The 15133-nt window shown below is 40.2% G+C and overlaps 2 protein-coding genes across 7 annotated transcripts in view; both read left to right on the top strand.

The window, feature by feature from the left end:
• The window catches only part of si:ch211-188c16.1 (uncharacterized protein LOC562677 homolog), an 8122-nt gene extending 6686 nt beyond the window's left edge, over positions 1-1436 (top strand). For 3 of the 5 annotated variants that reach the window (XR_004658786.1, XR_004658787.1, XR_004658785.1), the window contains exons 16-18: positions 695-793; positions 922-1213; positions 1352-1435. Coding sequence is in view for 2 of the 5 variants with exons in the window: in XM_034887953.1 (XP_034743844.1) it covers positions 695-793; positions 922-935; positions 1180-1213; positions 1352-1421 (217 nt within the window). In the remaining 3 variants the exon portion in view is untranslated. Of the gene's footprint in view, positions 1-694; positions 794-921; positions 1214-1351 lie in introns of all 5 variants that reach the window. The other 2 variants (XM_034887953.1, XM_034887954.1) reach the window with 1 other exon arrangement.
• A 900-nt stretch (positions 1437-2336) lies between these two features.
• On the top strand, positions 2337-13552 carry LOC117954286 (phospholipid phosphatase 3-like). Of its 2 annotated transcripts, none has more exons than XM_034887965.1 (6): positions 2337-2740; positions 7750-7904; positions 11729-12009; positions 12166-12223; positions 12342-12518; positions 13082-13552. In XM_034887965.1, exons 1-6 carry the CDS (start codon positions 2602-2604, stop codon positions 13208-13210), a joined length of 939 nt encoding a protein of 312 aa, XP_034743856.1. In that variant the 5' UTR covers positions 2337-2601; the 3' UTR covers positions 13211-13552. The 2 variants fall into 2 exon arrangements, with proteins under 2 accessions (XP_034743856.1, XP_034743855.1); XM_034887964.1 differs by lacking the exon at positions 7750-7904 and adding an exon at positions 8777-8934 and having other exon boundaries at positions 2339-2740.
• The last annotated feature ends 1581 nt before the right edge of the window (positions 13553-15133 follow it).

Genomic DNA, 15133 nt, shown 5'->3' with positions numbered 1-15133 from the left:
GTGTGTGTGTGTGTGTGTGTGTGTGTGTGTGTGTGTTCATGATAATACTAGAGAACATAATCAATAGTTTGTGTATTGGGTGATAAACACAGGGGACTAGGCCTTCAACTAGCAATTGTTTTTATTATTTTCTCGGTTAAAATGTCAAAAGTTGTGAAAACCACCCGTTATAATTTGCCAGAGCCTAAAGGGAGCTATTCAAGTAGCTTGTATTGTTCAGCTGGCAGTCAGAATCCCAAAGATATATTCGGTGTACTTTCACAAATACCAAAGAAAAACAGCAAATCAATTCATTACAAGTCAGTGGTACCAGATTTTGATGGCACCAAATACTCTATTCAGAGCCCAACTCTCCCAGTTGTCATAAAAGTAGCTTAAAAGTATTAGAAATGTTGGATAAAACTCAATGTGAAAAGTAAATTAAGTCCAAAGTAGAATATGATAACTTTTTGTTAAAATAAGCCGCACGCGGAGCCTTGTTAAAACTATAACTGCATCTTAACAACACAGCACCTCTTGGATAAACAGGCTTATCATCAAAAGCCTAATAAAAGCAGTATTTATTTCAGCCTTACTGCATTGGATTGTAATACATTGTATAGGTGTTCCTCGCCCCCTGTAGTCAACTGGTGAGAATGAAAAGTAATTGTTACAGTAGTAAAATAAGTCCTTATTTCTTGTATTCATTCATTAGCACCAGACACGAGGCCCTGCAGAAACTAGCCATCTTCTTCCAACATAGCAAAGATGAATTTAGTGACATTCCTGATAATGAAGGAGCAACACCTACAAAGTACAGTATTCTCTTATCCATGACCTCAATCATTACTTTGTCGAAAGTTATCTTTTCATGTCCACTGATGACCCTGTTAATAATATAAACATGTTTTCTTCATTTCATTCATTCTATCCTATGCCAAGTGCTGAGCCATCAAGTAAGTTTACAGATTTATATCCAGGACTCCACTGTTGTCACCACGTGTCACTCTCACTGATAATGGTAGAGCTAAGAGGAGGGTACTTACAAATCTCTTTTAGGACTCTACAGTCCAGTTGGCGCCCTGCCTGTAATGGAAAAAGCCTTGTAGGGTACATTTATCTGATTCATGTAACCAGGAGACAGGTTGCAGAGACGGTTCTGAGTTAATGTGACATTTGTATCTGCTCGTCTTTATCCAGGCTTCTTGTTTGCTGTTGAGGAGCCTCCATATCCGTACGTGTTGACAGGTTTCCTTCTAATCAGCAAGTGAAGCTTGCCGCTAGTTGTTCTTTATCTGAGTACTTGTAGTACATCAGGTGGTTTGGCATTTCCCTTCTGAACTGTGATGTCCCTTGTGTTTTTGTATGACAGTGAACAGGAGGAGGACTTCACAGAGCTGGAGCTCCTTCCTCCCCCACTGCTATATGCTGACACCTTCTGATTACCACGCTGGCTAAAACTGCACAGTTCACTTTTGGGATGTGATTCCACAAAGAATATCTGCCGTGTATCTGAAAAAAAAAATTGGATCCTTCACAGTGGACAAAAGAAAAACAATCATGAACAGAGCTGCTGATATGACTGTACTGTAATTCTGATCTCACCTTTTTGTTTTATTGTTGTGCATATTTAACATTGTGTTCTACACGTTTATTTCCTTTAATGTTAATAGAGCACAAATAGAATCATTGCACTTTGTCCAAAGAGCACTGACATAAAGTAGCCAACTGTTCACTTGGAGAAACTTACATTTAAATATTTGTTTGTAAATGTTTTCTTTCCATATAGATTTTTATTTCCTCTGACACATCTAATAAATATTTGTTAATGATTTGTTTTTGATGACATTGGTTGTTTGTCCCTGATTGAAACAGACTGCTGGAGCAATAATAATGTATACAATCATAATGTATATAGTGTAGATCCTGTAGACCTTCACTCCTGGGAAAAGTGATACAATTCGTCCTTTCTTATCTGCACTTCGCTCTCAGTCAAAACTTTTGTCAAGGTGGGATATACAGTAAATGATTCTTTTGAAATGTCATTTAAGGGTTTTCATTTGTCACAGTGCACATGCATGTCACACAGAAAGTCTTCGTTTTCTTACCAATTAACAACTTAACCTTAACTTAACACTCAATAAAATAACCACATAGATGTACATTGGTGCTCTTATTCATGGGTCTTTTTCATTGTTGTCTGTCTGACTAGCCCCCTTGTTACTGCTGAGTTGAGCAACACCCAGTCCTATCAGAGATGTGTGTGTGTGTGTGTGTGTGAGTGAGGGAGCTGCTATTAATTGAAGGGAGGAGCCGGAGGAGTGGCTTTTTTTGGAAGGCTGTCACAGGTCTCTCTACCCCTAAGAACAGGAGTAATGTAGGAAGTATGGTTAGAAGTTAGAAGGAGTGAGAGCTGTGATTGTAAGAAGACAACTAGTGGTTACATTTTGAAAGAGCGTTTTTCCTGAACAGCAACATTAGTTTAGACTTGCATGACGACGACGTCCCCTTAGGATCCAAGTAGAATCGCTAGGCACTTAGAAAGTACTCAAGAAAGGCACTGCGACAGCTTGTAACACGATTTTGATTCCCTTTTTATTTGAACCAGATAACACGTTTTAAATGCAACGCTGTTTGATATATGAGAAAACTATGGCAGCCGAGACGAGGAACGGCGGGAGTTCACTGAACAACAATAACTGCAAAGACCATAGCAGGAGAAAGTTACTGGTCGGAGTGGATCTCTTCTGCTTATTTTTAGGTAAGAGTCCCACTGCATGCTAATTACCGTCATAGATACCAGGTGTTATATTGCTATGTATAACGTTGTGTGTTAAATGTGTTATGGTGACTTTTGGTAGAGAATGGCTTTATTTTAATTTTTTGTACCAATATTGTTTCATTGTGATATATATTTTTTTACTTTGCATGACAAGCTTGTTCAAGATAAGATTCTTTGCTCCAGCTCATACTGTGTCTTCCATAATATTATGATCGTTTCCCAAAATGCGATACGTTTAGTATTTTACTTAGAAGACGTACGTTTTTACTTGTACAGTCCTTATAGCTGGGTTAAGCTAAATATCACTTCCATTTAATACATGCACCATTAATTGAAACTAATAAGGGACTTAGCTAACATTCAAAACAAATTGTCACATTCAAACACTTTAGTTAGCCTAAAATGAGGTCGACTGTGTTACCTAAGCAACAAGTGATTTCCCCCATTCCCAATAGTAGCCTAACAGCTATTAAGCTAGATATTTTCCTTAAATTAGTTTGGCTAGGGAAGGTATGTTTTCCTCAGCCCCCACCCTTCAAAATAACAGTGCTGGCAAAGGGGAAACTATATAAATATCTCCACAAGGGATATATTTCTTTGGTCTCGAGCCACACCTGTACTGTAGCTACCTCTGTTTTGGCTTATTATATTTTCCAGAATGGCTCACATTCCACAGCAGAAAGAATTCTCTTGATCTCAACATCTGGCATAACATAATATGAATGTGTGGGTGTGGGTGTGGCGTAATTAAGGGAAGTGGTGTTGAGAAGGTCAAACCTCTGTGTGTGTGTGTGTGTGTGTGTGTGTGTGTGTGTGTGTGTGTGGGGGGGGGTCATCAGCACAGGTTCTTTTGATGTTCAACACTGTTCAACACAGTGTTAAGGTTGTTAAATATTTTTGTGACACTGAAGTTTAGACCCAAAAGGTTTGCCTGTCCTCAGGGCTTAAACCTTTGACCATATACTAATTTCACTAATTTTCTTCTCTGATAACACCATATGTTCCCAATTGTTATATTATGTTGTTCTGTGGAATGTTATTGTGTGAGAACATGATTGCAAACAGCAAAGCCGTGTTCAACTATAAAACAAAACGTTTGCAACTGCATGGGGAAACCACCATTCTGGCTATTGTTAAAGCAGTCCCAGGATCTACAGTATAAACACTCTTTCTTTCTAACAAGCTATATTTAGCTTTAATCTAGTTTTTGTCTCTATGGTGGGTAAATCCCAATGATTTGCTCTGTGCATGTACATTCCCACAGTGGTTTTCTGGCTAAAGATGTGGCTTAAAGAGAGCCACCACAAGGAGGAAATGTTGGGCCAGTACTGGAAATCACCACGCCTCCATTGTCATACACTGATTGCACTTCTAGTATTACTGCATCCAGGGATATCTCTCCAACACACATGAACTATCTCCGGACACTGTAATCCCAGTAGACCACCAGTAAATATAACATTACTCAGTACACTAGAGAGTATTCACCCTGATTTAGTGGTAAATGGAATTAAATCCTGACAAATAATGCTGTGGAAAGCAATTATTTAGTGTTTTGCTTGAACCCCGGTGAGGTGATCAGGTTTAGTTTACGTTAAGCTGTAGCAGGTGGCTCTCATGTTTCCCAGTTAATCGTCTTATGTTTCTGTGTGCTTTTGCCCTGGTTCGGCATGAGGTAAAAGGTGGTTAATCGGCCACAATTCCACCTATATTTTTTAGGTTTGAGAACACCCGTCCTTTTTTATGTTGACGTTAACCCAAATTACAAACAGAAAAATACTTTTGTAATGTTGATTGTATCTAATACTTGTATTAATGGTGGGGTAGTCTCAACACTAAAACTGAAACTGAAAGAGTCTCCATTCTTGTAATTTGGGTAAATTGACCCTTTTAAAGTGAACTAACATGAGTGTTCTCAATCAGATATGCTGAACATTTACATCGCATTTACAACATATTAAATAAAAAAGACAGAAAGATGTTAAAATGTCAGTTTATATACAGTTAGTTAAAGAAGTCAAAAAAGCTGAAGTTGAAGCACGGGTTGAAGTGTCAGTTGTCAGTTTTAGTTAAAGTCCTGAAAGAAACAAACTGTGCTGTCCAGTTAGAACAGCCAACATGGGCCTCAAATGATCTGGAGTTAAGAAGTTTACCAGACAGTTGAACATGGCTTTGGAACATTAGCAAAGCCTTTCAAGTAATTGTCAAACATGGTTGTATAGACATTTTCACTGTATAACTAACCAAAACCAAAGAAAAACAAAGACTTGGACTACATTCTATTGCATGTTGGGAAATTAGAAGACAACAGGCCACAATATCTGCTTGAATTGAGTTACTGTTAAACTACATTAATCCTACATTTAAAGTACGTGCATTTTCCCCCAGGTACTACTGAATGATGTCTGCAATCATTTCTGCTATATATACAGTATGTGCATACAAGGTCATGTGTGTCTAAATGTATGCATATACCTTGCGTTTCTATGTACATACTGTACATGTATTGTCAGTGCCAATATATGTTTCTATTTGTGTAATTGGTGGCTGTGGGTAAAGCGGAGGAACAGATATGTCAACTGCCTTGTCTGTAATACCTAATCTTCCTTAGAAATGTGAGTAATAACAGCAGCAGTTATAGCCGCTAGCAATTCAATGCTAATGCGCTTTTATTTAACCTAAGTAGGCATACCGGTTGCATTTCTACAGTGGAACTATGAACTCATTTTTTCACAGGGCCTAATAGACAGACAGGGGGGCAGTGTGTGGGGGCTGCTGTGAGTAAAAACAACTGCATCTGTGTATACACCACAAATACCTCAGACATTATACATTTCTACGCCAGACAGTGAGCGATCCCTGCAAGTGGAAAATGTGCGTCTGTTTATTTTAATAGTCACACTTGGTGTTTTGGCGAATGCCTCCAAAATATGGTGGGGATTTAATTCAGCGTGAGGATTCTACATTGGTTCTAGTTTCCACAAACGGCAGCTACATGGAGCTGCTTGTGCTGAACTGGGGGAAAGCAAATGGGCAAATCTAGGAAATTCTAAGAAGTGTGTCTAAACGATGCATTTTTTCTCAATTTTGATGTGGGTTTCAGCGCTATGTGCTGAAAAAGTCATAGTTGTAACAGTGTTTGCTTATTTTCAATTAGGGGCCCCAGTTGATTGTATTTCACTTTGTTTGTCTCTGTTGTCTTTGGGCTGATGTTGAGCTAACGCAGAAGACATACCCACGCCTGTGCTGACTGGTGTTGTTGTTGGCAGGACAGGGACACCCTCCCCCTCCTCCTCGCCCCCTGGCTGTTAGAAGCGGGAAAGGAGGAAGAGGGTAGGAGGGGAAAATCCTAACAGGCTGTACTTAATGCTGATGCTGCACTGTTAAGATGGATGGAAGGGGTCAAAGGACTGAGCGGAGAAGAAAGCCCCGCTGAGTGTCTGCAAAACAGGACTTGACTGTCTTGTTGCACTTGACCAGGGCAGGTTGTGGGCACTTTATTTCATCGATGCATTTGTCACCTCTGTCTCTTTCCATCAGTCTGTGCCTCTGGCCCTTGAGTGTGTTTAAAGGCAGGGGTCAATACTCTGGAGTTATCACATCCAGCACTTTCAGCTGTGTATGCCTTTTCTTAAAAGATACTTATCAGCAGTTTGGGAAGTCCTGTGTGATTATGTTCATGGCCAGGCTAAGCAAACTGATGGGATCAGACATTAAGGATTCAGGGTACTGTAAAGTACCGTGTATTTTTACAGTTACAGAACTCTGAGACATCCCACCCTGCTCTTTCTCTTGCCACCAGACTTGGTATTTGTTTGACGAGTGAGAATGAAAACAAGAAAGTTAATAATGTGAATCCTGCTGAATGTGGAGGGAATGCCAGCATCCTGGAGTTCCCATCAGGCAACACCGCTCTGTCTGTAATCCGAGCTCAATCCAGCTGGACTTTCAAAGGCCAAAGTCTAGCTTGTGCGTGTGTAAGTGTGTAAGGGGTTGATGGGCTCAGCAAGTGAAGCGTGTGTTGACATTTGGTTTCAGAAATGACGCCCCCCTCACCGCAACTATGCTGCCTTTTAGCAGCTCTCAGCACTGACCTCTACACCCCGGTGCTTTGGAGACTGAGAGACAGACGAAGAGAGCGTGTGAGAAAGTGAACGCTGATGTTTGTTTTCCTTTGTATCGGCAGATCGCAGAAATATTTAACGAATGACTTGCGAGCTCCACCATCAGTTAATTGCTGCTTTTTGAAGTGATTTTGTAAAGTGTATTTTCCAAATTCTGTCTGACATTTGAAGCCTCCCCTGGGTCCAAACTCAAATTTCAAAGTCCTGCATTGAAGCCTTTGGTAAACGTGAAAATAAGCTGTCTTTTTTTTGGCTAGCATCTCAGTAACACCCACTCTTGTTTGTTGACAGGAGATAAATAACATCTTTTTGCCACTTTACGTGGCAATACACACTAAATTGATCGGACACAGAAGCCCCCAAAGGCATCTTAAAGTGGGCCTTTTTAAGTGCACTTGAAAGCCTCGGCAGGAAAGGGGGGATGGCTCTGATATTGTTGGTGTTTCTGTTTCTTGTCAACAGAAATTGTCTCTGGCTTAAGAGCATGACACATCCAATCCTTTTAGTGCTAACTCAGACAGTGTAAGACCAGTTGAGGCTATTCTAAGCATAAAAAGTTCACTTAAGTCTAAAACAACAATTTTGCTTTGATTTGGGCACTAATTCCAACACATTTTAGTCTCTTTATTTTGGCTCATTTTCACATGACAGCATCAGTGTCCGTTTTGAAAACAGGATGACATTGATAACTTGAATACTTGTCTGCTGGGAGTTTTTTTTAATGTTTGTATAAATGTCAGAGATGTCTGTGTCTTTGTGTTCTTTTCTATTCTTCTTCTTGTTGATATGTCTATTGATGCAACTGCCCACTGTTGTAGTTTAAAGAGCTGTTTGACCTCTGCTCCTGTGTGTCCAACCATACAGTGTTGCTTGTTGCCGTGTTTTTGCACAAATCTCCCTTCCCGCCTTACCAGAGAGGATTCTTCTGCAATGACAACAGCATCAGGCTGAACTATAAAGGCAGCACGGTGTCCACCGCCGTGCTCTCAGCTGTGGGTGTCACTGTGCCCATGGTCTCAGTAAGTCCGGCTGTGGTACTGCAAGAGAAAGAGAGAGCATATGTTGGGACGCTCTCGGTTCATCCAATGGTTGGCTTGTGACAGCTCAAAAAACAAAACATGATTGGTGCAACAGGCGGTAACTCCCACACAATGGTTTTGTGTTATACTTCATTAGCTGCAAATCAAGTATACAGGCATTACTGCCAAGCATTTTCCAAAAGCTTTCAGATTGATTTCCTAGCGGCAGTCATTGTTTTCTATTCATTTCACTATTGTAACAAAATAGTTTAATCGTTGAAGTAATTTATGACTTAAAAATACCAAAGATTTGATGAGTTTGAGTTCTTAAGTTCTCTCTTGACCTCAAAAATAGTAATTTTCTACTACCGATTATTCTCAAATTGTGTGTGTTATTCTGTCAGTCCAAAATCTGGAGATTTTTAATTTAGTACCATGGTCCCTCTTTAGTCACATACAGTCACATTCATATATTGTTTTAGGTTCCTTTAATTCCAAATGGCTGCCACTCATTGTCATTCACCAATGGCAGCCTGAAGAGATAGTTTAAAAAAAGAAAAGTGTGCTTTGGAAAATGGCCAGCGGTAAAACAACATGAAACAAATAGATATGGCCCTTTGAGACATCAGGTCTGCTCAAAAGTCCCCACTAAAACTGAATATTGAACAAAGCTGTCATTATTTCTTGATTAGTCACAGTAACAGCCGCAGAATGGACTGAGCCTGTCCCTGATGTTCCCTTTTGCCTCCTTGCTCGTACCTGCGACCTCAGTAATTTGCGTATCAATTAACCCATCCCCTCCATCTCTCTCTCCCTCACCCATCCCCACCCCCTCCTTTCTCTCTGTGCCGCTCACTGCTTCTTCACACTAGCCGGCCTGCCTTTCTTGGTCATTGAGACCAGCGCTGTTCAGCCTTACCATAGAGGGTTTTACTGCGATGATGAGTCCATCAAGTACCCGGCCAAAAATGGAGACACCATTAGCGACGGTGTGCTTAGTGCTGCTGGCATTCTTATCACCATCCTCTCTGTAAGTCACCTCACTCTGATCACTAATGTCATCATCACTCTTTATGTTTCAGTAACCTTCACCATTACTAGCAACACTGACAACTTATATCTGATGTTGACCACAATTTCTCATCCTCAGTGTATTGGAGTAGTTCACAATATGCCCAGAAGAAGTTATAATTAGTTATTGATAACATTTCCAACAATGTACAGTATAATATAATGGTAGTAATGTAGAGATTTTAAACTTTGAATACGTTTTCACCAACCAAACCATGCATATTCCGACTGACCTCATGTTTAGAGAAATGTACCTGTGCACACTCCATCAGATGACTTCTGAAACGACCACTCCCCATACCTGTGCTATCTGTCCCTCTGATTGGCGTCAGCACATTCCAGATAAAAAGATGTCAACAACATTTGTTCAAGGCCTTTCTCCTTCTGGGCTTAAGATGACTAAAGCACTTTAGCGAGCAAGCAAGTGTTGAATAATTAGTTTCGATCTCCTGGCAGAAAACAGTGAGGATGTATCAATTCATTCATTGAGGTAACGTCAAAGAGGCTATTTAAAAAGTGTCTAGAGTTGGTTCTGTCTGTCATGTTTTCATCTAATATGTCAATTGAATTGACCCTTGGACTGTAACGGCTTAAGCAACCACTCTAAACAATTAAGCAACATCTAATAAAACTTTAGAAATCACCCCGAAATCCATAGCATCCATGTAGCAACCACCTGAAAACACATTGGGAGGAACTGCAAAATCCCGAGAAGCAACTTAGCAAACAGCTAGCTACTACATAGGAAACACAACTTAGATTTATATTCAACTATGTGCTAGACACCTAGCGATGTCTCAGCGTCAGCCACTAACACATTAGCTACCACATTGAAAATACCAAGTGATCAGTAATGTGTTAACAATGGGCTAGCTAAAACAGATTCCTGGGACACGCACTTAGGGACTTTAGGCACACTTGAAAAATTTTCAGAAATCTTCTAGTTGCTCCTTGGTGTTATTTAGCACTGCCATCATATGTGTTGTCACTTGGCAGAACCACTGTGGGAAGGTGCCTTGCCACATGGCTTGGCCTGTTTCTCCCTGTAGCCACTAGTGCCCTCCTCCTGGAGAGCAGACTACTATATGGGCTCAGGGCCACAGGGGTTTTCATAGTGAGGAGTTCTGGCCACGTGTAATTATGGTTGACGCAATGGTTGTTTGGTTAAATACTGTAATCGGTGGAGTGGAATAGTGGTGAAGGCCCAAAACAAGAAGGCTTTGCCAGATATCTCATTTTCCCCCATGCACAATTACAATCCATCTCCCCCCTGGAGTGTTCTGGCCAGCTTTTGTGTTGTCTGAACCAGAAATCACCAACATTAGGTAATCTAGTGCTTGGTTTCCCACTGACGAGAGCTGAGAAACACAAAAGGCCTCCTCTTTTTTATAATTTATGCAGATGTTTTTTTAGAAGAAATGAAAACACCATGGTGTCATTTTGGCAATACAAGACGTTTAACATAAGCCACAAATCAGCGTCTTTCACCCATGATTATCTCAGTGTAACAGCTACATATCCTCCAATGCCAATTTATTCATTCATTCACATAGTTAAATCTTTCTCACAAGGGGAACCAGATGTGTTTCTTCCCAACCCCCTCCCTTTTTCCCATGAAAACAGCTGGGCTTTATCGAGCTGGCTCTAAAGGCCTGGATGGTGGAAAACAACAGACTCTATCAGCTTGTTAAACCTCCGTAAGAGCTATCCCTCTGCAGAGAGGGTTTCTCAGAATGAGACTTATTTCTGCGCCCCTCTGAAGAATGTCTGATGAAACCGAGATACTAACATGAAAACTGCCAGACTTCCCGTGTGAAATCGGAGCCGTTTCAGAGAGGCAGCCGGAGCGGTGAAAAACAAACGTGCCCCCGACGTGCGCCTGGTGGAGTCTGGCCACCAAAATCAGACACGTTGCCTAGCTCAGCATTTCTGCTGATTAGAACCAGCGGGGCCTCCACTGCTCCCTCTCACTCAACTCCTCAATCCTGTTCTCCCTTCTTCCTTTTGCTCTTCCTCTCCTCTACACCTTTAGCTTTCCATCCTCCCCTCTGCCCTCCATCTCTCCACTTTTCTCCCTGGAACTCCCTCCAGACTCTTGTTCTGACTTCTCTTTCACACTTTAATTTCTGAGCTGCTGGATGACAACAGGGGATCAGGGGGTTGGGAAGACGTTTTTGAGCTGGAACAGCTGTTGTGAGTTATGGCTATCCACCTCCCCCTAAGTGCGCCTTACACGTCAATCGTCGGTTTTAGACGGTGGTTTATTTACACACTTACATAAAACTATACATGGCAGACAGTTTGAGTTGCCTCCCACGTCGCCTCACTGTTTTCTCTCAGAAGCAGAATGGCACAGGTAAACACATTCAACTATAAAGTAGCCCTTTCAAACCACGCCAGAAGAAATCACTGTATTCTGTTTAAGCTGTCATAATAACAACTTGATCCTGAAAAAAACGTTATTTTAGTTACATCCAGCACTTGAGTTCTCTATAGCCTGGTCCCCAATGTCCATCCTTAATAGAATCACAAGCTTTGGCTGGCCAAGCAAATTCTTCTGTCCATGTAACATAACATTTAATAGTGCTGTCTCATTCCTCATAAAAGGTTTTGGCACTCCTGCACTCACACATTTTCACTTAGCACTCAAGAGATGTGAATGAAGTGCTTAGGAATTAGCGGGGGACATTGGGACTGGGATTGGGTTAAAATCATCATGTCCACTGACGTCACCATCACTTCTGTGCCTTCAGATCATCATTGGGGAGAGCTACAGGATCTACTTTCTAAACGAGGGATCCAAGTCTTTTGTAGGGAACCCCTACATATCTGCTCTCTACAAGCAGGTGGGCGTGTTCATCTTTGGCTGCGCCATCAGCCAATCCTTCACTGACATTGCCAAAGTGTCAGTGGGCCGAATGCGCCCTCACTTCCTCGATGTGTGCAAACCTGACTTCTCCACTATCAACTGTTCCCTGGGATACATCACTGACTACCAGTGTCAGGGGCCAGAGAGCAAAGTTCAGGAGGCCAGGTATTAATGATACATTGAGAGAACAATATAGAACAAATTTTAAACGTTTTACCTTGTTTATGTATGTATACAGTATATAGCATACAGTTGACATACAGTATGTATTGTACATATTGTAAGCTGTGGTATAATATGATTGTCCTCTATTCTTCTTAGGAAGTCTTTTTTCTCTGGACATGCATCGTTCTCCATGTACACCATGCTGTACCTGGTGGTGAGTTACTGAATTGTTTTTATAACACACATCACAGCAAATTATGAACAAATTTCCCTAGGTAGGTAGAAAACACTTATCTATAAATATCACCTTTATAATGTCTTCACTTTTACAGTTTTACCTGCAGTCTCGCTTCACTTGGCATGGAGCTCGCCTGTTGCGCCCTCTGACCCAGTTCACCCTCATTATGATGTCTTTTTACACCGGCCTGTCCCGTGTCTCTGATCACAAGCACCACCCAACTGATGTCCTAGCAGGTTTTGTGCAGGGAGCCCTGGTGGCCTACATTATAGTGAGTGGTTCTACATTCTGTTATAATATCGTAATCTTCTATATTAGATTAGATCATATTGCCGTAACTACACATTCCTTTCACAACATGTTATTTCTAACTTGCCAGTTAAATAATGATAATGATTACAACTTCATTTATGCAACATTATTCTTGGGGGACAGAAACACTGTTTACTTATTATATTGTAGAGAGTGTTCATGTAAATGGAAACAGAAGGGGGCCTAATACACAACCTTGAAGAACTGTGTTTAAGGAGAAGAAAATGGCATTACATTGGATAACAGAAAAGGGGACAGGGGCAATTCTTTTCAAATGTAGCCACTTCGATATTCCAAGCGCTCTTAAGTGGTGTAAGGAGGCTACAATCCAAGAAAAGATATATCTGGTATTATATGTGTAGTCTACTGTCCATAATGTTGTGTAGCTTGCATATGTACTGTACCTCCCCTCCAAGACAAATATTTCTACATTATTATAGTTCTTGATAACAGATTCAGATTTTAAATCTGCCACTTTGCAATGATTTTGATGTTCAAGGTTGTTTTCTATTCCCTCCACAGGTATTCTTTGTATCTGATTTGTTCAAGCCCAAAGGTAGACGTTCTACCCTTTTGCCAACCCCAGTGAAGAAAGATCTTGTTCCTCCAGCAGACAACAGAGAACGGAGTAACCATCTCATAATGGCATAAAAAGGCGACTTCAAACTGACTGGGGTGCATAACCCCGACTGGTGACTTTTTTCAGTCACTGCTGCAACCACTGGTCATTACTGGATACAAATAAACTCCCAACAATCTGGATAATGGAGACAAACTATGGAATCTTGAGCCTAATAGGATGAGAGAAAGAGGCTATGGAAAACTGTCAACCAAGTTTTGTTTTCTCAATGGAAATGTTCCATCTTTTTCCTCTCTCACCAGACATTTTAATGTGGAAAAGAGAGAGGAATGGGGATATTTCTACCTCTTCTGTTATGAAGATTATTTGAGATTCTCCTCTGTCAAGGTCTCTCCATGGACACGCATCTGAAATGAAACAAAATTGAGAAATGGCAGCTGTAATCAAAGCTGTGTGGCTTTTGTGCCTTCTCCCCTCAGCTGCATTCAGCATGGGAGATACTATTATATTCCTGCCACTCACTCACTGTGTGACTAATACAAACAAATCATGACAAAAAAACTAATTCCGTGATTTCATGAAGAATGTTTTTTTTTTTTATCACGAACATAAGCATTTTATGTGTGATTTATAGCAGTATTTTAGCGTGACTCACTCCTGTTTGTATCCACTTGAATTACCTAAAGTGAAGCTTTTGGAAAGCTTTGTTATGTCCATTATGCCATGTTTCTTAAGGTGCACATAAATTAGACTAGGTGGGAAGTACAGTGAGAACGTATTTGTTGGATGTGGGCCTCTTTCTGCTGGCTAGGACGGGCCCCCAACTGAGCCATTTAATGATATAACGTCCGTTATACTGTATGTACTAGACGGGTGCTCACAAGTGTAAGGTGTGTCTGTGTGTGTGTTTGGCCTTTCTGTGAGCATGCCAATGTGTCTTAATGTCATGTCTATATATTTCAGTGTGCCTACAAGTGTGCCTATCTTCAGCCAGAGAACAATGACCTGCTCCAACAGATACATGTAAGTTAAGACAGGAACATTGTGGGGAAAAAATCCTCTACGTTAATACATCTACAATACTGTTACTAATCATGGTGAGGAATCACATCACTGAGAAATCCTGTGATATACGGTATCCTACACAGGCTTTTATATATATATATATATATATATATATATATATATATATATATATATATATATATATATACACACACACACACACTCAAAATAAAGACAGGGACGTCTAGAACATTGGTTACTTAAAGTAGCTTTTCATTGTTAAAGCACAATTAAGCAAAAACGTTTTTAATAAATATATATTTTTGGCACATTGTAACCGCTTATTATTTCATAAAGTTTTGTAAAACAATAGGGCTGGCAATGAGGATCTGCATTATTAAAGACGAAAATTATTACATTGAATTTTAGAAGTAATAATGATGCTAATATTTTTGCTCGACATTGATGTAATTAACTAGCAACACTTAAAACCACTGACTAAAAGTGTCCTCCTCAGCTTTAAGTTACTGAGACAAACTTTGATCTGATGTTTAAAAGAAACTATAGTTTTTTCTTAATACATGTCTTGAAAATCTATATACAGCATCAGAAGATTCTGCATGCTACCATACATTGTACAATACTGTATCATTTGTATATATACATTATATCTTTGGAAGAAACGGCCACTATGACTTGTGTGTCAATACCTGTGTAAATGTAAAACACGCTGCTTTAAAAAGGCAAAGCTCGGCAGATTGCATCCAGTAATGTTGACAACTTGTAAAAAATTAAGTTTTCTGAAAATCAAGGCTCTCAAGGCAGATAGCTTCAGTCCATGTTTGTTTAACAAAAGCCTTTCAATGTTTTTGTAATGTGAAGTTTTTGTACAATAAAACTGTAAGATGTGTCAAAGATAAATTGTCTTTAATAAAACAAAAGATGAAGAGCAGCATACTGTGATTATGTTTAGTTCACTCTTTGTGTCA

The sequence above is a fragment of the Etheostoma cragini genome, chromosome 12 (assembly GCF_013103735.1).
Source record: "Etheostoma cragini isolate CJK2018 chromosome 12, CSU_Ecrag_1.0, whole genome shotgun sequence".
NCBI classification, from domain to species: Eukaryota; Metazoa; Chordata; class Actinopteri; order Perciformes; family Percidae; genus Etheostoma; species Etheostoma cragini.
Note: the sequence above shows the minus strand (reverse complement) of the source record. Positions and strands in the feature narration are given on the sequence as shown.